Genomic DNA, 25,350 nt, shown 5'->3' on the forward strand with positions numbered 1-25,350 from the left:
CAAATACCATTGGATTTAGTATATAGGTACTGTTATATAAAAATGATTCGGGTAGCCATCTGTTTTCAAGCACAGTTCAACAGGAGCTTGCTTTTAAGGCCATTGAAGCCAGGAGACTAGAAGTATTGTCTTCAGAATATAAACCTACCAGTATATGCAAAATTTCTCCTCTGGGTCTGCCTGAAGAGAAGCAAGTATTGATGTGAGATAGGAGCTTCCTGATAAAAAAAATGGCCCATTTATTGGATACTATGGTTTTCAAAAAGTTTATTTCGCACTTGCTTTCATGACTTTGGGCATCAATGCAAAAGTTTTTTCTTACTGTACTTAGTCTCTCCCTCCACATATGCATAGGTCTATGTACATGAGTATTTGCAGGACTGCCTCTCCTTGAAGGTATATGTCCCTCCTGCTAGTTTAGATAGGGTGAGTTTGTTTCAGGTCCCCCCCACCTTTGATATTGCCACCTCATAGGACTTTGGAGGTGCACCTTCTTGGTGGCTTCCCTAGGCCTTTGAAATAGTCTTCCACTGACGAATTCCTACCCTTTTAGCTTTCTTTATGGCTGTGAAGACATGGCTTTTTTCCCAAGCATTGGGCTAGGCTGGGGACTTGAGCTGTGAGAAAGTTTGGTCCAATGCTGAAGAGAAAGGTACCTTTGTTTTTAACTATGTTTTAAGTATTATTGTGAGCTGCCTAGTGTCATTGTATGAGATAGGGGTATCAAACTCTATTTCATTGAGGGCTGCATCAGGGTTGTGTTTGATTTCGGGGGCCAGGGTGAGCGTGGGAAGCTTGACATCACTCATATCGGGGACACCTGTGGCCCAAGCACTTTCCCAGCAAAAACAGGCTCCCGAGCTCCGTTTTCAGCTGGGACAGCCTCCTGCAACCCGCTGCCAGCAAAGAGAGCTCAGGAGGTACCACCGGCCAGTCCTTCGCAATTTCCAGGGCTCCCATGCGGGCCAAATCTAAGTATTCCGTGGACCGGATCTGGTTCCCAGGCCTTGGGTTTGACAACCCTGATATAGGTCCTGGAAACAAATGAATTAATGAAAAAATTGCTGTACACTGTAAAAAAAAGAAAAAAACAATAGACAATGTAAGGTCAGTATATTCAAATGTGAAGCGCAAATATTAAAACTTCTCACCCTATATTCATGTTGGCAGTAGGATTTGCCAAGGAGTTAATATCATGTAACTAACTCAGAAGTTTCTAAAAATTTGCTACTCAACTATTAAAATAATTCTCACCGCCTTTGATTTTTATTTTCTTTTGGGAGATGGTAGGGAGGGAGGTGGTTTCTAATTCTAGCCTACATTCCTGGGATATCCTGTCTTCCAAATCCTGCAAATCCAACTAAAAAAAAGTCCAAGGCATATTAAGACAATATATAGCAGGGCCATTTTTACCAGAAAGCTCTATTTTATTTCTTTGCCTGTTCAAGCCGTAGGTGCAAACAAAACTTTGTTTTTTTAAAAAACTCATCTCGGAGCATTTACTCTTGAGCAAAAGGTTTTATGGAAACTTGTTTCTAAAATATCATGTGAACTTTTCTGGCTTTTCTCTGTGAATTTGCTAGAGAAAGGCAATGAACTACTAGATGAAGTACAATATAAGTAGTGTATGCTGCCCTCATGAGGAAAAGCTGTGAAATTGTATAATACAATCACTGCCGAATTTTAACATCTTCTAGTTCTAATATATGTTGTAAATGGTCTTTTCTCTCTAGCATTTAAACTGTTTAAAATTGCTTAATAGTCTGTTGAATTGATATTGATTTTGTCTTTAATGTACCATTGTTTTTTTATACACTCTCTTGTGCTTGTTGCAAAGGAGCCAAGTGGTTTTTAAAGTATGACATGCAAATGTGCTTTCAGCAAAGAAACAAAGATTAGTTTTGGTATTCTTATTGTTATCTAGGCACTTTACCAAACCCAGGACCTCCCAAAAAACGCCACAAAGGGTGGTCACCAGAGTCTCCCTCCTCCAATGAAGCTTGGAATATGCAGTCCAACTCACAAATCCCAACTAGAAATAAAAATGGTAATCAAAGATATATATTTTAGGGTTAAGATTCTACTACATAGACTCTTATTGGATGCCTGTTTGAAAATTAGCAAATTGTTCTGTATAACTTCTTTACAAACCTTTTCTTATATCATAGGCTGTGTCTACTACTATATAGTCTCTGAATGTGGATGAATAAAGATAGGAGTACCCATGCTGTTGAGTTGAAGTTCACTGAAGTCACTCTGTAATCCTTAGCAGAAAAATGCATTATGTATTCATTGATTCTTAAAGCTGAGCAAATGTCAGACTTTATTACAGGTAGTCCTCTACTTACAATCATTCATTGAGTGACTATTTAAAGTTAACAAAAGTAGTAAAAAAAAGTGACTTTTGACTGTTGCAATGTCCACATAGTCATGTGATCATGATCTGGGCACTTGACAACCAGCGATCACATGATCACCAATTGCATCCTTTCCATCCAGCTTCCAACATGCACTACCAATAAGGAAGCCAGAAGGAAAAAAAATTCACAAGTCACAGTCACATGACCACACCACTTAACAATGAATTTTCCTATCTCAGTCGTGGTTGTAAGTCGAGGACCACCCATAAATGATATCTCAGGTAATTATCAGACTGTCCCAGGCATTATCATATGTGATTTTTTAAAACAAGTTATTAAGAAGTTCTTATTAATTAGTAAAATAATGTAATCATATTTAAAATACATCAACTTTGTCTGCTCCTTGTAGTTGTTTCTCATCTTCTATTGGGATAGAGGCTGAAGATGAATGAATGCTATGTTAGGACTTGAGACCAGAGGCTGGATAGCAATAGCAGTAGCACTTAAGACTTATATACCACTTCACAGTGCTTTACAGCCCTCTCTAAGCAGTTTACAGAGTCAACATATTGCCCCCAACAATCTGGGTCCTCATTTTACCCACCGCAGAAGGATAGAAGGCTGAATCAACTTTGAGCCTTGTGAGATTTGAACTGCCAAACTGCAGTCAGCCGGCAGTCGGCAGAAGCAGCCTGCAATAACTTAACCATTGTGCCACCATGGCTCAATAGAAGCAATATGGAATTGGTTGCCTGCGATTTAAGAACAGAAGGAATGTAGCAGAGACAGGAGAGAAAAGAGATTACTTAGGATAAATGCTAGTGACAAAGGCCTTAATTCCGTGTCCTCAATGTGTGTGGGAACTGCATCTTCCCAGATGATTCTAGTGCATGAATTCTGGAAAAGTTAAAATACGTTATCTTTCCTCTCCTTGCTGTTTGGTTTTGCTTTTTGCCTCTTCTTTTAAATCAAAGTTTAAACTGATTTTCAGATGGAGGAGGAGGCCTCTCCTGTTTACCTCATGCTACTTTGGTAGGACCAGCATCTTCTCCAGTAGTGGCTTCTGGGGAACCAGTTTCGGTTCCTGAAAATTTGCTTAAAATATATAAAGCAAAACCAGTCATATTTAAAGGTAAAAACAATTATATGAAAAGACCAACATCTTTAATGCAAATATGTCTGGGTGGTGTTTTTTTAAAAAAACAAAAAACCTTGTAACACATTTATGCCTCTTTATATTGTGCACTTGGGATCCACTTTGTTATGTTTTGCTTCAACAGGGCATGGGAACTTCCCTTACCTTTGTGGGAACCTTAATGATGTCATAGTGAGTCCTCTTTTGTATACATGTTATAAGAATGCACAGTCTCTGTCTAGGTCTTATGAACAATATGGAGCCTCCACTGTACAGCCAATTTCAGAGGAAATGCAGCTCCTGTTAACAGTCTACTACCTTGTTCAGCTTGGTGAGTTTATTCAATCAACATCCTATTTCAGATGTTCTTAGAACTGTCAGTTCAAATTGTTACTGAAAAGGTGACTTCATAAACTGGAATAAAAATATTTTTATTATTTTAGTTAGGTGCACATATAATGAGTAGCTCCAGTAAATGTGACAGCCACCCTGTGCATGTACACTGATTGAATCCCTTTTCATTTCCTTTGATTTCCTGTCTTCTGCATGCATAATATTTTGCTTTAAAGTGTTGTGAAAAAAATGTAATTGATGGACTATAATTGCATATTGCAAAAATTTAGGGGAATTTCCTTTCTTAAGAGAAAAAAAATTCTGGAAAAAATGTGGCCACGGAGATTCTCAATCATCCAAGTCATGGTTATCCCATATGTGCTTTTTTCCAAAAGGCAACTGGACTTCCTTGGCCTTTTCCTTTGAAAACATTTAACTTCTCATCTAATAAGTTTCCTCAGTCTGGGAAAATATAGGGAAAAGTTATTTAATCAGCTTGGAGGATTTACAAAGTTCAAATGTTAGTAGAGAACTAATTTGCACACTAATATATGTGCTTCGTTTATTGTGTATTATATAATAAGTATTATTTCAAGGTGAGACTAAAATAATCTTTTTATAACAAAAGTGTCGAAGGTGAAATAACGGCTCCTATAATTTCTGGAGATAAACAAGAAGTGTTTTCTCCAATGGTAAATGTTCAAATTAAAAATTGCAGTAACGCATTTATATTGCACATAAATTTATTTATCCTTTTGCATGAGCAGTTTCTTCTTTTTTATTTTACAAACTTTGTGTGTCTCATTAATTCATCTATCATGGATGTCATTTTAAGATTGTCAGTATCTTGGCTATATATAAAAACTACAGCAATCGGAATGTAACCGGAGGAGAAGTGAGTAGCTTTGATAGCAGATGAATCCCTCTCGTTCATTATCTTTTTTTTTTGCTTTTCTGATTTTTTTCCCTAGCTTCAGACCAGGTACCTTTGATGGAGGATTTGGAACAGATCTTCATGCGTTCATGGCGGGAGATGTACCTCTCTGAAATCCGTCAGTATCAGCAGGCCGTCCCCCAAGCTTTTCCTCACATTCCTGGCCCCATTGCCCCGGTCACATCTGCTCAGCTCCCCTGGTTAGCAGGCCTGGCAGCCAGCTCATGCAATGACAGCGTCCACATCATTGAGTGCAGCTATTCGTTGGCTGAAGGACTTTCAGAAATGTTTAAGATGCTCCTTGAAGGAAAGCTGGCAAAGACCAACTATGTGGTGATCATCTGTGCTTGTAGAAACAGAACCATAGACTCTTGCATTGTGGTTACAGGTGAGCAAGCATGAAACGTGAGCATTGTTGTTTTTTTCCCTCCCTTCAGAGACCAGTGAAATGCTTACTTTGTCCTTACTTTGGCAATGAATAAGGCACACACATGGAAATAACTCTTCCTATATTGCTTCTTCTTTTCTTTTACTTTACATATAACCGCTCCGATCAGAGAACTTCATCTACATTACCATCAAGCTATGCAAAGCAGCCTGCTTCAAGTGCACTCTGTCTTCTTGCCTTGAATTTCAATGTTTGTCCTCTATCTCGATAAAAATAGGTATGACCTTTGAACAGTAGCTGTGGAGGGATTCCATCCCTATTACCTTGGTTATGGATACATAGGCCGATCTACACACAATATCAAATTTTTCTATTTTAGATAAATGTAATCCTACAAGAATATCCTGTTTATCTCTTACAGTTGCCTGGTGTTCTCCTATAGCTGCCTCTGCAGGCTCTTGCTACTTTCAACAAATGATGTCGTGTAGCATTATGGTTCAAGCTCTGTGTCTTATTGTTAGAGGCATATGCCGTGTCACAATATACAGAGAAAATGGACAGGGCTTGTATTATCACATGCTTGCATCAGAGTTCCCCTTGCTTATCTCCCCACACCCCCAGGCATTGGTGCTCTCATAAAAAGGCCTTGGAAGCATTTAAGCTTAGCAGACAATAGAGTAGATTTTCATCATATACATGATGCAAAATACTGTACGTCAACTACTGGCTTTTTATTAAAAGAACCACATTAAGGCTCTTGGTTGTGTTTCTTTTTTGGATAATTTGTCATGTTGTGAAATCTCATTGAGATACATGCTAATAAATGTGACATATTTGATGGCTTGGTCATAAAATGAATTATTGAATGAGCATTCACTTTGTACGATTAGCATAGCCAGAAGACCATGCTACACACATCACATACCTGAACATTAGAGGTCTTCCAAGGCAGAAATTTTATCATGTCATCTTCTGACTGCATTCATAATATTTTATGAGATTCCAGACAATATTATTTATGATCCTTCTTTGTTTTTCTCTGTAACTTCTGTCTTTTTCTTTCTTTCTTTCTTGGGTAAAATCTCTTAAAGAAAGGAAGATGCACCTTTTCATCCAGGTTTTGAGTCTTTATACGATTTGCTGCTTGTTGATTTGTATATGTTTGGCTTTCATAACATTATTTATTGTATTCTCTAGATTTTTTTAAAACATGCTTTTTTCCAAAGAATGCTGTAAATACAATAAATAAATCATTCTTGCCAGATGCTGCATACTAATATCCCTCCATCTAGTTGCATTTATTTATTTATTAAATAGATATGCTACCCATCTCACTGTCAAGTGACTGGGTGGCTTAAAACATCATGAAAACGTTCAAACTTTAAAACATTAAATATTAAATAGACAGAAATTAAATAAGTTAAAACCAGAATACTCTGAAGTGGAGCTGGGATCTTGTTTTTGATTATATGCTTAGATAATTATTATATAATTTGGGCAAATGCAGTTATTCAAGCTTAACAATAAATTTCCTTTATAACACAGGACTAAATAAATGGCATTTCTTTATATTCACCAAAGAAGACAGTTTTTTCTGCAGAAATTAGATCCTAGGCTACTTTTTGGAAGCGTTAAAATTGGTTCAGGAACAGAGCAAACTGAGCAACACCATGAAGTAAAATATTTTTGTAAATGTACTGTTCCAAAATTAAAGTGCAGGTCTAAAGGGTTTTTTTTTGCTTTGGCCCTGACCAGCATAGATACTGTTGATCCAAATGTCAGTGAGAAAAAGAGCTGGATCATTATCTGCAATATATTCTGCCTTTACTTCTTGGAACTTTCATATTTCTGGTTTCTAGGTAGTCTGTATTCCAATATCAACCATTTCCAGATCTACTTATCATCTGCATTTTTTCCACATTTTATTAGTTTTTTTATTCTCCAAACTAGTATCCCTCCAGTGCTTTGGACTACAATTTTGATTCCTCCATATGAAAATCATGTTCTTCGATCTGAGAAAAATAATCCTGCCTTTGATTTAGTGGAATTGTGATTAAGAGGTTTCTCTTCCCTTGTTTTATCTTGTAGGGAAATATCAAGCAAGAATACTCTCTGAAAGCATGCTCACTCCAGCAGAATATCAGAAAGAAGTTAGCTACGAGATAGTTACTGGGAAAGGAGAAGTTCTTGGAACATTTTTCAGTTCTCTCTGCCCAGGTAAGCCATGGGACCTTTACAGTGTGTTTGCAGGTGGCTTTTTTTTTTCATGGTTAAAAAGCAAGTGTGTTAAGAAAGAACAAAAGTAGATCTGGGGCCCTAATTGGTTGGCATTTTTTCACACTTCCTATTACCTGGTTGCAGAGGACTGGCCAAGACAACGTATAGCAGTGGGTTGTGGCACATACAAGTTTAAATTTTATAAGAATTGCAAGTTTAAGGCCAGTGGTGAGAAATGTCAGATTCCTATTCAGTTCTTTGGGTTTTTTTCAGTTCACATTAATCTTCCACTTACTGTCAGATAATATTATTTATTTGCCAACTGATAGACAGGTGATAGTAAAATCTGAAAGCCCTTTATTTTTAGTTGCCATTTACAGGGCATCAGATTAAGTGCCAAATAGCTGGTAATATTAAATGCCAAGTTGTCTGTCAAATTAAATGTCTGTCTTAAATGGGTGTATTTTCTTTTAAAATTCCTCTCTCCCTCCCTCCCTCCTTCCCCCCTCCCTCCCTTCCAACAATTGTTTGAAGCAATCTGAAAGCATACAATTAAAATAAAGTGACTTTTTTCATGCAAAATCCTAAGATAAATCTCTGAATTTCAAATATGATACCCAGAAGCACCATTCTGTTATTGTAATCCATAGCATCTTTATTCCTCAAGAGTTGGGATGTTCCTGAATATCCCATAGCTTTAATGCAACTCTACGATTCCCAAAGCTCTATTACTGATTCATATAGCTTTAACACAAAAGAGTGAGATAATTTTTATTTTGTTAGATGGTGACCTCGATGGTTTGTTGGATAAATATTATCAAGAAAATAGAACCCACATATCATCTTCTCTCTCTGCTTCTGCAAATAAACCGGCAACCCTGGATGTAATTGGAGCAGCTGTGTGTACAAGTATGTGAGGTGTATATGTAACAAATAAATATATATATTTTCATATATTTGTATCCTTCTTATCCTTTTTTTCCAAGAGTCTTGTCATTGAATGTTCACCTCACAATTTAGGAATCTAAGTAAATAAAGAATTACATTTTTTTCTCACCATTTTTTTTGCTTTTTTCCCCACTAGGTTATAACGTTGAGCGGCATCATATCTGCCCTTTCCAGCTCACTGTGGCCCAGAAATTGCTCTCTCATGTTTGCTCCATTGCAGATTCCAGCACTCAAAACCTTGACTTGGGCTCCTTTGAGAAAGTAGATTTCCTGATATGTGTGCCTCCTTCAGAAGTGACATATCAGCAAACCCTCTTCCACCTCTGGCATTCAGGTGCTGATTAGTGTCAATAGGTAGAAAAGAACCATAATGCAAATTCATTTCAGTTTGCTGAAACGCAGTATCTTTCTTTAGGTGTGTTATTAGAGCTTGGCTTGGAGAAGGAACACCTGACAAAAGAAAGGGTGGAACAATATGTCGTAAAGCTTGACACCGATGCCCAGTTAAAGTTTAAAGTTTTCTTGCAGAACTCTTTGCAGAATCCACACACCCTGTTTATACTCATTCATGACCATGCTCACCGGGATCTTGTAAGGTAAGAAGGGTTGCACTTTTTAGTGAACAACAGTGCTGTTGCTAAGCAGTAGAGAACTACAATACTATGTGAGCTTCTTAAATTTACCTTTTTTTCCAAAAGCACGACCTACTCAGAAAGTAAGCCCTAGCTTGATTTTTACACAAAGAAGCCCTAATCAGGACCCACTCCAGAGTGCATGGGTGGGGATGGAGGGGTGGAGCTGCCCTACTACTTACTTTCAGACAGTTGCAGTCAGGCCTTCCACACCCCGACACCTGCCTTGCTGGCCCATTTCTTCTGCAACCGACAACGCTTTCCTGAAGGCCTCTGTAGCTGATAACAGAGCTTCAGATTGATCTGGAGTTCTGTTATGGGCTGCAGAGGCTTTCAGGAAAGCCATGCTGGCCTTGCCTGCTGAAGAAGTTCCTGAAGGTCTCTGACAGCGAAAAGGAAGCCGGGGGGTGGGGTGATGCACACAAGTAAGGTGAGTTCAGTGAACGACATCCTCCCCTGAAAATAAGACCTGGTGCCTTTTTTGATGGCAAAAAAATAAATAAAGACAAGGTCTTATTTTGGGGGAAACACAGGTATTAATAAATATTCTTTCTGCACTGTTTGTATTAGCTCATTTAAAAGCAGCTGATTCACCCATATAGGTAAATAATATATATAAAAAAATAAGCAAATAGCCAAGCCTTTGTACTTGCATGATGGTCTTAAGAATTAAAGGTAGCAGGTTTAAGAACCAATTGTTAGAGAATAGAGCTATCATCTCATGTAGAATCTGGTAGCTTTCTGGATGAAGTTGGTATTCTGCTACAGGTAATCCTCAACTTATATTCATTTGGTGATCATTTAAAGTTACAAAGGCACTGAAAAAAGTGACTTACAATCAGTCCTCGCACTTAGAACCGTCACAGCATTCCCATGGTCATTTGATTGAAAATTCAGGCACTTGGCAATCTGCATCTATTTTCAACAGTCGCAGCATTCTAGGATCATGTGATCACTATTTGCAATCTTCCCAGCCATCTTTCAGCAACCCAAGTCAATGGAGAAGCTGAATTTCTTTAACAACCACCGGATTCATTTAACAACTGCAGTTGTGGCAGAAATGTTGTAAAATTGGGTGTGCCTCATTTAATTACCTTACCTACTATCAGAAATTCTGGTTCCAGTTGTGGTCATAAATCAAGGACTACCTATATAGGGCACAGAACATTGAACTGGACTGATCCAGCACTACATGTGTGTGTGTGTGTGTGTGTGTATGTGTATGTATGTATGTATGTATGTATGTATGTATGTAGAGAGAGGAGGGGAGAGAGAGAGGTAGAGAGGTGGAGATAGATATATACAGGTAGTTCCAGACTTACAACAGTTCATTTAGTGACTGTTTGAAGTTACAATGACACTGAAAATAGTGACTTATGACTGTTTTTCACACTTATGACCTTTGCGGCATCCTAATGATCATGTGATTTATATTCAGATACTTGACAACTGACTCATATTTATGACAGTTACAGTGTTCAGGAGTCATTTTGCAACCTTGTGCCAAACAAAGTCAACGGAGAACCCAGATTCACTTAACAATCATGTTACTAAATTAACAACTGAAATGATTCACTTAACCAATGTGGCAAGAAAAGTTGTAAAACGGGACAAATTCACTTAACATAAATTTTGGGCTCAATTGTGGTTTTAAGTTGAGGACTACCTGTAGATATAGATATCAATACATCTACAGTATCTATCTCATAAATAGATAGATCTCATATATAGATATAGACATCATATTTAAATGTGTAAATAACAGATGGACATGCATCTATTTTACTCTCTGTTCATGCAGTGTTTATATTTACTCTGTACTTAACACAGAGAATGTCAACCCTTGACTGCACACATTCTCTCTTTTACAGCGCAGTTCATAGCCTATACCCTCACTCAGATCCAGCTGTGGGACTCGTGGACAGACTGCTGAATTGTAGAGAGGTGAAGGAAGCTCCCAACATTGTCACCCTTCATGTGACCTCCTTTCCTTACGCATTGCAGACCCAATACACCCGCATTAGCCCTTACAATGAAATTCACTGGCCTTCGTTATACAACAATGTAAGAAGATAACTTTTGTAAAGATCGCGTAACAGTTTAAGAAAGTGGATTTTCTTCTTGGTTCATTCATTCTTAGATTCTCCTATCCCATTTTGCTTACTTCTTTGCATCCGGGGTACGCAATAGGGCTGTGCAAAACGTTTAGAATAAATCTGCTCAAAGTGGGTTAATGTGAGCAGATCCCAACTGTTGAGGCAAAAGGTTCTGCTTCAAAAGTTTTTCCAGGTTGTCGCTGCACATTGCACATGTATGCAAGCTTCAGTTTGCCAGTAGTCACTATGACAGCGTTGCCTATACATACCAGGAGTGTCAAACTCAAGGCCTGCGGGGCCACATCTGGCCCACAGAGTGCTTAAGTAGATCTGGTCTGTGGGGCTACCCTGGAAATAGCAAAGGACCAGCCTCTGCCAGCAAAAACGGAGTTCGGGAGGACCGTGCTGGGCGCTTGCCTTCTGCCTAGGGCTCTGGTCAGCTTGCACCACTGCCTGGGGGTCCTCCGTGTGACCTGAGAGGGATAGTGAGGCTCCTCTGGAGGACAAGGGTTTGGCCCCCTCCCTGGTCTCTCCTTCCTCTGGTGGAGAGAATGGATCCCCCCAGCCCCACCTGGGCCACCACAGGTGCCGCTGACATGATGTTGAGCTGGCCATGCCCACCTTGGCCATGCCCACTTGGCCCCCCGAGGTCAAACACAACACTGATGTGGCCCTCAATGACACCCCTGATGCTTACATATATAATAGGGGAGACCCTTTTGGGAAAAGTATATATTTTATGCCATCATTACCAAACCGGGAGATCTTGGTCTCATCACTCCAAATAACACTGTCCCATTGTTCCTCTGTCCAGGTAATGTGGGTTTTAGCCCAATTTAGTCTTTTCAACCTTTGTTTGAGAGATAAAAGTGGTTTTTTTCATGGAATTTTAGGCCAAATTCCTGCAGTCTGCACAGAACAGTCCTTGCACTCAACATCACATTGCATTGCGCCATTTCATCTTGTATACACCCAGATGATTTTCTTCTGTCACATAGGCACAGTTTCTTAATTCTTCTATGATCACTTGCTGTTGTGCACCTTTTCCTCTCTTTTCCAGTGTGGTTTTGTAGTGACCGAGTCTCCTTATACCTCTTCAAAAACTTAGAAACGCCACCTTTGGTTAAGTTTCCACCAATTTTTCTTCTAATTTCTTTAGAACTGTAGCCTTGTTCACTTAATAATATTATTCTACATTGTTTTCTGGACCAGTCAATTCTTTGCACCATTACTTTAATTGTATTACATTTTACAAGCTCACCAAAAACCCCAACCAACTTGATAGCGATCACATAAAACAGTGACAAATAAATATCCTCCTCTCAGCTTCAATACATGACATCAAAAACTGAATCCTACTGTGATCTGATTGGCTCATTTCCAAAACAAGATGACACCTGATTAGCTCTCTAAACACTCATGCTGATTGGCTGCAATCAGATGAAAGAAAGCTACCTGATATCAACCTAAGCAAGCTTCCTTTTTCTGGTTATTTGGCTATAACCTTTCATAGAATACAGATAATTGAACAAACTTGGTTGCTTTACATTCTTGATTAAATTATCTTTCTATAGATATATAATTTTATGGTACTACTCCAGAGGTGGTATTCAGTAGGTTCTGACCGGTTCTGGAGAACTGGTAGTGGAATTTTAGAGTAGTTTGGAGAACCGGCAAATACCACCTCTGACTGGAGATTTACAGTATCCTTCCCCTGTCAGGCCCACCAAGCCACGCCCACAGAACCGGTAGTAAAAAAAATTGAATCCTACCACTGCACTACTCCCCCGCAAAAGTAGTGCTATTATCCATCAAACCTCAAAAATACACTTTTCCCAAAAGGTTTCCACAATTTTGGCCACTACTGTACATATGCAAACCATTTGGGAAAGCTCTTGAAGGGTACACAGCGAGCCTTCCAGAGGCTATGGCTGCTTTAAGACCTTGAGGAGAGGTGCTTTATTTGTAACAATATGATTTGCCAAGTTCTCTTTCATATACCTGTGCAGAAACCTAACAATCCGCCATATTTTCAGGCAAAAGTCCACACCTTACCGTTCTGTTGTTTATTTTTGCCTTTATTTCAGGAGAAGTGAAGTGGATGGGGTAAAGACATAGTCTATGCTTGATCTGAAAAAAAAATCAATTAATTCATTTCACTGAACATCAGTAATAGGGCCACTGTTAATACATATTAATACAATTTTCCATTTATTACATTAACATTAACAATTCTGTTGCAACTTTGGGGAAATCTAAAGAAGATTTGAACTGAGGTGGTGGTGGAACTTGTGTTTCTGCATGTATAAATATATTTGTGTTCATGGGGTCATTTGTTTCTAAAGCTATTGAACGATTAACTAAAGGCCTGAATAGTTATGATAGTAATGATCATAAATGACTCAATACTGTAATTCATCTCATTTATTCTAGGGCATGGACTTATATCATGAAAACAAGAAGTATTATGGATTACATGAATTCATTGAATCCACCCTTTCCGGTCACAGTCTTCCATTGCTTCGTTATGACAGCTCTTTTGAAGCAATGGTCATGGCTTTGGGGAAAAGGTAGAGTGAACGCTGTTTAATCATGTTTAGCATTAAGCAGAGTTTGGAACTGCAACATTCCTTCAGACTGAAGGTTGGGTTTTTGTTATTGGCTTTTATTTTTTAAAGAATAATATTCTTTTAGACTTACATATTTCCATATACCTGGAGCTTCCCTCTGATATACAAAAAACCTTATTTTCTCTCTGGGTCATGATGATAACTGCAGAAAAATTCCATCCTCCATTGATGTTGCATCTTTGTTTCCCATTGGAGTTGACAGAATTCAGCAACATCCAGAGATAGTAGTAGAAGTAATTTGACTTTTGAAGAAGATGTGGTACCTGAGGATTTTGTGTGTGTGTGTGTGTCTGTTTTTTTAAATCTATGTAAAGAAAGAGTACCACAATGTGGTTACAAAACATAGGTGAACTCTGAATTATATGTTGTGTGTGTGTGTGTGTTGATACAATGTAATGTAAACACAGAATGCCATTTCAATTGCCTGTTATTCCTGGCCATTCTGAGCAATTTTGAATATTTGTATGTATTGATAATTCTCTGTCTGTCTCTCTCTCTCTCTCTCTCACAGACACACACACACGTACACATATTAATCATATTAATTAGTCATGTTTCACATGTTTTACTGTATTACTGAGGAGACCTAGTTCTCTTGGGTATAGTAGCCAGCTGGGTGACTGGTCTAGTCACTCTTTTCCCTGGACTGGGAATTGAAAAATACCTTGGAAGAAGGCATTGGCAAACCCAGGGTTTAGGTATCTGAAGTATCCTCATAAGATCATCTTACTTTTTGTTTCCTTTCAGGTTTCCTCGGCTGCATAGTGCAGTGATAAGGACATTTGTTCTTGTCCAGCACTACTCCGCAGCCATGATGGCAGTCTGTGGCTTATCCCAGATGAAAAATTACACCACTGTTGAAACTTTAGAGATCACGCAGAACCTCATCAACTCTTCTCAGCAGTGTCCCAGTGGACATGGGCTGATGGTGGTCTTAAGGATCCCTTGCATGCCATTGGCCACGGTGGCTTATGAACGCCTGATCCATGTGAGGGAAAGGCTTGCTTTGGAAGGCCGTTTCGAAATCATCCTGGGGAGTCCCAGCTCCAGAATCAACATAGGGAAGCACTTTGTGGAACAGCTCAAGGTACTTTTTGATGAAAGCTAACGTCTGGTTAATGCAGTCGGTAGGAACAAAAAATATTTACGGGATCCAATCTGGCTCTGCCAAATGGGGCAAAACTCACTTGACAAATTTCTCACTTAGTGACATAAAGTTAGGGCTCAGTGGTAGTCATAAGATGAGGACTACCTGTATGTTTGCAGCCTTGTTATGCACGCATGTATGCATATATAACATATATGCAGGATAAAATCATCATTGTTATCATAGAATTAAAAAAAATAGGAATAACAACACTAGCAATATTTAAGTTCATGTGCCAGATGACCTCAACCACTACGTAAAGTATGCTAACACTTTAATACTGTCTTTCACCCTGTTATAAATGAAGGCCAAAACTGATTGATAGGTACATGACCAAAGTATTCTATATGCCCTCAGTTGAGCTGAGATCTAGAGCAGAAATTTATTTATTTATTTGCTTACTTTACTTACTTACTTATATCTCACCTTTTTAGTTTTATACTTATATATAACTCAAGGCAGCAAACATACCTTCTCCTCCTCCTCCTCCTCACAACAATAACCCTGTGAGATGGGTTAGGCTGAGAGGGAGTGACTGGCTCCAACATTTTAACTGTGTTTCCCCCTTGGTTGGCTGGATATGTTCTAATTAGTTGCCTTAAATATGACTGACAGAACTGGCAGAAAATTGAAGATGCTGATTGGAAACCCCAGACGTATTTGGAACTGGAGGGTCTACCTTGCATTTTGATTTTCAGTGGAATGGATCCTCAAGGAGAATCCCTGCCAAGGTAATGAGTCTAATTATTAAAAACAAACCTCTCCATCCCCCCCCCCCAAAACAACCCAACCACGAAATAACAGCTTAGAAGCTTGTATTGACAATCTTTTCTTATTTTCACAAAATTACTGCATCTTACAGTCCCTTTTCAACAACTTGTGCTTGCATTCTAAGTGCTGGCTATACATTTTAGAATGTCGCTAAACCATTGCAATGTTTTATATTTAATTCTTGGGAAGTCAAGACCCCCAAACCTGACTCCCTTTGTCAGTTGTGTTCACCATGCTCACTGGCACAAAGTAGCTCACTGTACCCATAGGAGCAGAAGGACTGAAGCATAGTGCCTTTGTTCAATCAAATAATTCAGCAGAATATCATAGGCGATGGCATCAAGAATCACCAGGTGCCCTCCGAAGGATCCCTGGAAGGAGGGATATTCTTCAACTCTTGGCAAATATTAAATAGCTAGAAAATGGGGATCTGAACCAAGTTGGTGCTTTGGATCTGATATATGTGTGCTTGCTCTATGCAGACTCTTAACAGATACAAGCAAGTAACCTCAGATTCAGCAAGTAACCTCATGCTGAATCTGAACCATCTTTCCTGTTTTGGGCCAAATATTTGCACATCCGTATTAGGAAAAAATATGTTGGAAACAGTATCTTTCTTTCTGGAACCTGATATTATCTAGAAACAAATATGAGAATTTCTTATTATTATTTACCAACAAAAGAGTTGCACTATGAAGGCTCCTCTGTGGTGCACTGGTTAGAGTGCAGTACTACAAGCTACTTTTGCTCCAACCAGCTGCCTACAATTTGGCAGTTCAAACCCCACTAGGCTCAAGGTTGACTCAGCCTTCCGAGGTGGGTAAAATGAGGGCCCAAATTGTTGGGGGAAACATGCTGACTCTGTAAACTGCTTAGAGAGGGCTGTAAAGCATTATAAAGTGGTATATAAGTCTAAGTGCTATTGCTATTGCTACTATACATTAGATCAGGAATACCTACCGGTTTGATGACTTTCACATTTGAGACCTGGTCTTGATGCCACTGTATATCCCAGGCTGAATTTTGGCACAAATTAAGCCCTACTTGTATGCCAAATATCAAGGAAAGGCAATGCATAAATAGTGTTTCACAACCTTAGCAACTTTGAGATGTGTGGATTTTATAAGTCCCGGAACTGCAACACCCACAAAGTGGTTGAAATGCAGTTATCTGAAATGCAATTCTCCAATAATGTATGTTGTAGACAAAAAATAGAAAGGGTAGGAGTAGGGTGGTAAATGGAATATTTTTACTTAATATTACGGACATGTTTAATTTGTTCATTCTTTTCCTATCTGTCTATCCAAGATCCTTGAGATACTGTGATCTACGGTTGATAAACTCCTCATGCCTGGTGAGAACAGCTTTGGAGCAAGAACTTGGCTTGGCAGCCTATTTTGTCAATTCTGAAAGTACAGTAGAGAAAGGAGGAACCACAAATGATGTCTTGGAGAGTGACCCAGAAAAACTGAGCAGTACTGATAATGAAGATGAAGAAATAGTAACGGAAGGTAAAGGAACACCCTTTGCACCCCAGCATTAAACCAGCCTTTCTCACCCATGGCTTTCCAGTGTATTGGATACAATCCATTTTTAATTGGTAATCCTGCTTCCTGTAGGATTAATCCTATCTTGAGCAGGATCGAGAGCTGACAAGGGCAGAAGCTCCTTGAAATCAATGTAATATTGATAAATTTCAGTCATTGTTATCTTTACTTTTTTTTTCATATTTGAATATGCTTCTGGAACTCTTTGGGAGGAAGAGTGGGGCCTAAATAAATACATATTCCTAACCTCTTTCCTTGGCACAAATCTGCTCCCCTCATCCAGATTTTCCCCTTATGACATACTAAATGCACCTTCCTCCTCCTCTCCCCCTTTCTTTGGTCAGGAAGCATTACAATCTGTGATGGGCCCTGTTCCAAATTAAAGCGACGGAACCGTTCTGCTTCATATTAGAACTTCATGGCGTCATGGGATAGCGTGTGTGAAGCTGTTGGTAACCCAAAGGGAAAGACAAGCAGGTTCTCTTTAGGGAAAGAACCAACTCAGGGGTACAGGATTGAGGTTCATTTATTAATTATTTATCAAATTTATATGCTGCCTAACATCTCACTAACAATTGGCTCTTGGCGCCTTGCAAACATATAACCAGAGGTACAAATATTAGAAGATTAAATATGAAATAAATGGGGCGGGGAGAACCAAGTAAAAAACAGAATATTGTGGGGTGGAGGTGGGATCTTCTTCCATTAACCCCCTTCCAATATAGAACACTCCCACTGGGGCCCCTGACCCGTTGGTCAGGTTTTGAAGCTCTTATGGAAGGACAAAAGAGGGGAGGGTGGGTGCAGATCAGAAGTGGTATTCAGCAGGTTCTGACCATTTCTGGTGAACCAATAGCGGAAATTTTGAGTAGTTCGGAAAACCGGCAAATACCACCTCTGACTAGAGATTTTATAGTATCCTTCCCCTCTGTCACAACCGCCAAGCCACGCCTACAGAACCAGTAGTAAAAAAATTGAATCTCACCACTGGTGCAGATCTCAAGGGGCACAATGTTCCAGAAGGTGGGAGCTACTGGAACCCACCAGTTAGAATTCCTCAACCAACTGAGTATGCACCATGTCCCTTCTGCTGGTGTGGGTGGGGCAAGCCAATCTCATCAGGGTGAGACAGTTTCTCTAGTATTTGCCTTATCCTATCAATTTTGTGTTTGTGTGTGCATGTACAGTATATGTATAAATGTATTTTTGTATATAAGTGATATATGTATATGTATACATGAAAATAAATGGTTTATGGCTTACCTCCTTTGATCAACTACAAAAATATAATACCTATCATTTTATTATGTATTTTTATGGGAATAGCTGAGAGGAACACTGATATCACTATAGGAGTCTATTTCTTCACCCCCTTTGTGTTTTCACAAAGGATCATATGATAGATCATATGATATCTATAAAAATATTAAATAAGATTTCCCTTCCATTATGGAGCAGGCTCAGCTTCTGAAAGAAGAAGCCCTGTGAATAGGGAGAGATCTGGCTCTCGTGATTCTGCCGATTCTTCTGTCTCTTCAAAAGCATCAAGTAAGACTTCCCAGTTCAGTGTTTCCTTGTTTTCTTTGAATGTTGGAATGTTATTTTATTTCTTGAAACCCCTGTTTATATCTCCCTTGTCCTCCACAGCAGCGTTCCTCAGCCTCAGCAACTTTATGATGAGTAGATTTCAAATCTTAGAATTCCCCAGGCAAGTATGGGGAATTTCCTGTGGGACTTCCAGACGTGTACCAGCCAATCTACTATGGGGATAGACGTAGCGGTGCCAAGCAACAGCAACATTAGTAACATTAGGAAGAAAGACGTGGGAAACTGGAGGAGTATTGAGGGGAATGAGGAGCTGAGGAATTCTGGGAGTTGAAGTCTACATATCTTAAAAGTTTCTGAGTTGTCAAAAATTGCTCTAGCATTTTAGTCCATGCTTTTAATCCATGCTACTGTTGTTCTTAGGAAAAAAAGAACAAAAAGTCCATGTAAAAACTTTTAAAACCTATCGTTATAGAATTAGGTATGTTTTTACAATTTCTGATAGGAGAATACTTTCAACCAGTCCTGCTAAGAGTTTCTGCAATTCGGTTTGTTGGAATTAATCATTTGTAACATGGAAGGATATTTCAGCATGGAGATCTAAGCATTAACTTGGCAAAATCTCATGCTGAATTAGATTATTTTTTTATCCCAGACTTCCTTTCTTTACCTACTGCCAGTCAGTTATTATTAGAAAATATTGCATGATGTTCGAAGTGAAAAATATATAATAACTTAGGTTACCATGTAACATACCATATAATTCTTAAACATCTTAGTGCATAGCAACATTTCAATCTACTACATAAGTAGAATTCTTGTCTGAAAATAACATCATGTTACATCATGAAGGAATTTAAATTTAGATGTCATTTTTAAATGTGTTGCACTAGTATTCATTGCCATAATAAATATAATCACCTTTTCTGGAATTGAAATAAACAACACAGAGACGAATAAATATGTCGGCATTTGGAAGGTGGAGAGGTCAGAATCCATCCCCAATTTCCCAGAAAATAAACATTTGTATCACATTTCACAAGTGATGGCACACAGATTAATCGTCCTAATACACAAATACACTTTCTTATGAGAAAGATCTGGAGGTGACCCCTAATCTTTGTTCCTCAAAGGGTTCCTACTGGAGCTTAAACTAAACCGTGGCTCTTTTATGTGTATATATATTTTAGGATGAGTTGGTGGGTTGTAGAACGAGATTTGCATGTTGAATTTGTACTGAGGCAGCTCCATTTTTCTGCTCACATAAAACAACTGTTATTCATCACTGCACATTCAATCAAGATTTTAGGATGCTTTTGGCAATGTGATAAACTGGAATGTAGACATATTTCAAACAACGGATCCATCTAAAATCATGCTCATCTCTCACCAAGACATCATAATTCCACTCCCATTTAACGGTGCCAATTTCATGTTCTCAGTCTTGCTTGCCTATTTCTGCCTAATTCATTGTACCCTAGGAATGACTCGTGAGGGATATTCTTATGTGTGTGTGGGGAAGAGTAATATGGTAGTATGGAGCTGCCACCAATCATCGCCATTTCCTTGCTAAAATATAGATTTCATTCACAGGTGTGCCATTTTGCAGTGAAGCACCTGCAGGGGAGGTAGGGAAAAGGTCACCTCATCAGATGTTAAGCAGCAATAACGAAGAGGGTGTGAACAGCACTGAAAAGCCAAGACTCAAAGTGGAGAAAGAGCCTAAACAGACCATGAAAGCCGCTCAGGCTTCCATCTCTTCATCGTCACCCGCTCCTTTCTCATCTTCCATGGCCTCTTCTCTCCCCACCCAAACTTCCATACCTCTGCAGGGCTCTCAGTGTTCCATGACCAAAACATCCCAGCAGCCTCCCATCGTTTACCTTCCCAAACTGATGTATGATATTGTGACCTCTGCAGACAGCACAGGTCTTCCCAAATCCTCCTCTCTCTTGCCCTACCATTCAGTAGTGTGGGCAAGCTCTTTTCGCCCTCTCATGAACAAAATGATGACCTCCACAGAGCAGTCCCTCTATTATCGCCAGTGGACAGTTCCCAAGCCAATCCACATGGACTACAACAATAGGAATGAAGGGAGGATGGACACTTTCCACCCGAGGAGGCTGCTGCTGAATGGGCCACCCCAGGTATGTAACAGGACCAAAGTAATTACTTCTCATATTCTCCGTCGACCGTGTCTGGCTAGCCAAAAAGTTATTTTATGATCTGTCCTCAAAGTTATGTCTGCCGCACCACCGCCACAGTCAAGCGATTGCATTTCAGTTGCTGGCTCCCACTGATGACAAATTGCTCCATTTCATGGTTATGTGATTGTGTTTTGAGATTGTTTTCATCATTTTCCAGCAAAAAATATCCACTGGATAAGCCAGATTTGTACTTAAAATGCTGTGATTCATGTAGTGAGTACTCTGACCTACTTAAAGAGTGTCATAAAATCAAGTTCAGTCATATGAGGACATGAGAAAAATTTCGGGCTCAATTGTGGTAATAACCCTATAAGATGATTACCATCATTATTCACCAAATTTATTATATAGCTCCAACATCAACTCAAAGGGTCTCAAGATGGCCGTAAAATACACTCCAATCTCTGCAGTCCTTTGAAATAATTTTTCTCCTTCAGGCCCTGGACGTGTAAATAATTGATCCTCTTGTTTTCTTCAAATGGCCTGGGAATTCCTGTCTCATGGCCACAGTGGACAAATCCAGGCTTATAGTTTATTTTAACTAGATTTATGTGCATCCCAAAGAATTGAAGAAGAAGCTTCTTGGATGAGAAGCAAAACATCTTCAAAGAAAAACAAAGAAAATCTAGTTGCCTCTTGAAAAAAGCACCTTTGGGACAACCATGACCTGGATGACTGAGAATCTCCATAAACATTTAGATTAATGTGCAGTTTTCCAGAATAATTTATTGTTCTTCCCCTTTGTCATCATGCCTAACCGTTGCCTTCTTCTCGGTTTGAGTCTTGGAATAATAGTCACAATAGTAATCACCAATATGCCCTTATATCAGACCTAGGCATTTTATGCCCCCACCCTGCAATATCTGACACTTTGGCTGCCCTTGTCCAGCCTGTGTGAGGACAATCTGAAAGTAGAAATAAAATGTAAATAAGCGCACTGCAAGGGGCAGGAGAAGAAGCTGAGTCAGGTTCAGCTCTGCGCAGTTACAATGTGCTCCTTCAGTCAGTGGTGGCTGCAGGAGGGTGAGTAGAAAAAGTACTTTTCTTGCACCTGCTCATCACTCACATGGAGCAGCCTGATGAATTGAAGTTATGGAGTTTGAGGGCCTCAGATTAGGTTACATTGATTCAGCCCTCCATAATGGTCTCAGTTTCTCATGTGGCCCCTTGGGAAAATTAATTGCTCACCCCTGCCTTATACGTCCCAAAGGTGTCTTTTTCAAAGGGCAACTGGTCTTTCTTGTTTTTTCTTTGAAGACATTTTGTTTCTCAACTGAGAAGCTGCTTCAGCTCTGACTGGATGGTGGGGAATGGAAGGATTTATATTCCTTGCAGACACCTAGTCATTTGCATTTTTTAGAGAGTTGTTGAGGCCACCTGGAGGTTTATCTGTGTCCTTGGGGTCTCCTGAGTAGTGCCTGCATCTTAAAGTGAAATGCAAATGGTTCTTGTAGTCTGCAATTTTTTCTGGAAATCCGTTCATACTCCTGCACCATTCAAGGGTGTTCATCCCAAAATGCACAGCTAAATGTCTATGGAGATTCTCAGTCATCCAGGTCACCGTGGTCCCAAACATGCTTTTTCAACGGACAACTGAACTTTCTTGTTTTTCTTTGAAGGCGTTTCGCTTCTCATCCAGGAAGCTTCTTCAACCCTGCCTTATATATTTGCAGGTTAATATTCTGAGTGCAGTAATATGCGAGCTGTGAAGTACAGAAACTAAAGATCAATGGGGAAGTAATGGTCCTTCGCATGTTGCCGAATTATAACTCCCAATGCAATAAGGCTGTGAGTTATAGTAGGGCACCACCTGTAGAATTAGAGAGGTTTCGGAATAACTTCAGATTAAGTGGCAGTCATCATTTTTATTGGCAGATTCTAAAATACGCTATTTGAATCAAACATTTACTTTTCTGATCTATGTTCCCAGATAGGAAAGACTGGTGCTTATCTACAGTTTCTTAGCATTTTATCTCGAATGTTAATTCGGCTGACAGAAGTGGATGTTTATGATGAGGAGGAGATCAATGTTGGTATGTCTCCCATACTTTGGGGAACAATATTTAAGCCCTTTGTTATTTGATTTTCTTGTATTTTTAAGCCTTATGTTCTTTTTTCAGTATTTTACAAGCTCTTCTTTTTATTTTTTTAAGACTTTCAAATTTACCATATTTTGTTTTTACTGTCCTTAATAACTATTGGATTTCCTTTGTCTGCTTTGCTGATTAAGTGGGTAGAGTTGCAAATATCTCAATATAATATTACTCGTGGGAATATTTTTTTGAAACATTAATCTAGAAATGAACTTTTTCATGTTGTTTGGAAGCTGAGAGTTCAGACATGTGTTTCCATTAATTAAAAGAAGGAGAATAAAAAGCTTCACTGTTATTAATTTGAACTAATCAATATTTGCGTTTCAGCAGGGGCTGCCCTGTGATGTAGTGACATATTGCTCAGGATGTTAAAAAGTCATATACGTTGAACATCCCTACAATATTTGATTCTTAAATTGTAAATAGGCTGGATAGAATTTGAAGTTATTTATGCAAAAAAAAAGGGTGGTGGTAGTCCCATCCTTCCTTCTACATTGAATAATTCATCATAAATGCCCCCATTCATTAAACGTGAAATGGTTGCATAGCGTAAGTTTCTTCTGAAATCTAGCTTACCATCTGTCTGTGTTTATATTTTTGGATTTCCTTTTTGTTGATGATACCACAGATCTGAAAGAAAATTCAGAACAATATTATCATCAGCCAGGAGACATGTGGCCTGATTTAGAAACATTTAAAAAGATGCCTTTTGATTATACAATCCATGATCCAAAATATGAAGATGCAAGTCTCATTTGTTCAACAGTGCAGAAGACAAAGAGTGACGGTCAGAATACCTGTTTCCTTTATTTGAACAACATGCTTTCGTACAATTTTTATAGAATAAAGTATTGCAGGAGAAATTGTTGCTCAGGTCCTTGTTTTATGTTCCAGTCCTGGAAAGAAATTTGGGTGGGGTGGGGTATGAAACACCACTCAGTTGGAAGGCAGGCAGTTATTTGTATTCTGGATTAAATCATGGTTAGCTTTATTGATACAATTCCTATTTTGTTTGTTCCTTTCTCAATCTGACTTTGAGCTCACACAACTAATAGACACTGTGTGTGAAAGACTGGGACCAAGAAAGAAGAAAAATAGCCTGAAATTTGTGCTCATAATTACTACTAACTACTAAGCCATCCATAATTACTTGCAACTAGCAAATATTAGCTGAACCTGACACTTATCTAAATAAAACTGCATTATTTTAGCTCAGTCTTGGCAATAGTATCCATTATTTGGACATGTTGGCTTGGAAGACTTGAAATAATATTCTGAACACCCCTGAAAAATAACAGATTGGATAACTATTCAGGACTATATTCTAGAAAGGGTTTAGTAATAGCATTAACAGAAGGCAATATGTTGACAGAATGATTGGCATCCCTCTACTTCTATAAGGAAAATCCATTTTTAATCTTGTTTTGGTTGTAAACTGGTATAGTTTTTCAGGGGCTAATGATCAAAGCTATGCTCATTCCTTGGTAATGAAGTGGGTGCACCTTTTAGCTGATACAGTCAAAATGCATTTGTGCAGATAGATCAACCAAGAGAAAATCAGAGGATCTGTACATGCGCCGTCAGACAACTCGGATGAGATTATCCAAATACGCTGCTTACAACACTTACCATCATTGTGAACAGTGTCATCAATACATGGGCTTTAATCCCAGGTATCAGGTAAGATTTATAGAATCTGCACTAGAAAATTCATTATATTTCAAGGACAGCAGAAAATATTGAAGTATTCATCAGATTAAAAAACTGGGAAACATGGTCCTTATGCAACATTATATTGAATAGGCTGGTCCATGTCCTTTTGTTTAGGATACAATCTTATACCCACTTTGCTAAAAAATCTATGAATCAGCCTCGCTAAACCAAATTACAAAGCAATAATATGGAAACTGATCTTTTTTTTTCCTACTTCACAATGTAAGTCTAGAGTGAAACACCAGATTTCCTGCTGGTATCCTCTTAAATTACAAATTCTGTTCAGTCCTGTGTAACTTTTTAAAATACTGTATCTACCAAGACTGACTTGGTCCTGCCATCAACTGGATTCATGAAATAGAAAGCATTTCTAAATAAATCTCTAGATATATACCAATAGCTAGTTTTTTTAAAAGAGCTCATTGCTCAACTCATTGCATAAATTTTAAAATGCAGCAGATTCAGAAATGTATCTACTATGACAGTAGCTGAAGCTTGTCGGTGCTCTATTTTATACCTTAAATATCACCACTTTAATTAAGTGTATCTTGTCTGTATCTATTAAAGATTTGAGGGGATAAAAATCTATTAATTAATGCAACCTGTTTACTGTATTCAGATGTGGTTTGCTTTTTCCCCATCATTTTAATAGTC

The 25,350-nt window shown here is 38.7% G+C and overlaps 1 protein-coding gene across 2 annotated transcripts in view; it reads left to right on the forward strand.

Moving 5' to 3' along the window:
* GREB1 (growth regulating estrogen receptor binding 1) overlaps positions 1–25,350 on the forward strand; it is a 63,784-nt gene that overhangs the window by 26,957 nt on the left and 11,477 nt on the right. The window contains exons 7-25 of one of the 2 annotated variants that reach the window (XM_087917277.1): positions 1,925–2,047; positions 3,352–3,492; positions 3,641–3,826; positions 4,800–5,150; positions 5,320–5,427; positions 7,239–7,367; positions 8,151–8,276; positions 8,452–8,649; positions 8,731–8,911; positions 10,819–11,011; positions 13,477–13,613; positions 14,421–14,760; positions 15,436–15,551; positions 16,900–17,102; positions 18,597–18,686; positions 20,277–20,830; positions 22,821–22,923; positions 23,612–23,770; positions 24,521–24,663. In XM_087917277.1, the coding sequence (XP_087773403.1) occupies positions 1,925–2,047; positions 3,352–3,492; positions 3,641–3,826; positions 4,800–5,150; positions 5,320–5,427; positions 7,239–7,367; positions 8,151–8,276; positions 8,452–8,649; positions 8,731–8,911; positions 10,819–11,011; positions 13,477–13,613; positions 14,421–14,760; positions 15,436–15,551; positions 16,900–17,102; positions 18,597–18,686; positions 20,277–20,830; positions 22,821–22,923; positions 23,612–23,770; positions 24,521–24,663 (3,581 nt within the window). The remainder of the gene's footprint in view (positions 1–1,924; positions 2,048–3,351; positions 3,493–3,640; positions 3,827–4,799; positions 5,151–5,319; positions 5,428–7,238; positions 7,368–8,150; positions 8,277–8,451; positions 8,650–8,730; positions 8,912–10,818; positions 11,012–13,476; positions 13,614–14,420; positions 14,761–15,435; positions 15,552–16,899; positions 17,103–18,596; positions 18,687–20,276; positions 20,831–22,820; positions 22,924–23,611; positions 23,771–24,520; positions 24,664–25,350) is intronic. The other variant, XM_026695302.2, reaches the window with a different exon arrangement.

Source organism: Pseudonaja textilis, chromosome 1 (assembly GCF_049901715.1).
Source record: "Pseudonaja textilis isolate UNSWEBS1 chromosome 1, rPseTex1.2, whole genome shotgun sequence".
NCBI classification, from domain to species: domain Eukaryota; kingdom Metazoa; phylum Chordata; class Lepidosauria; order Squamata; family Elapidae; genus Pseudonaja; species Pseudonaja textilis.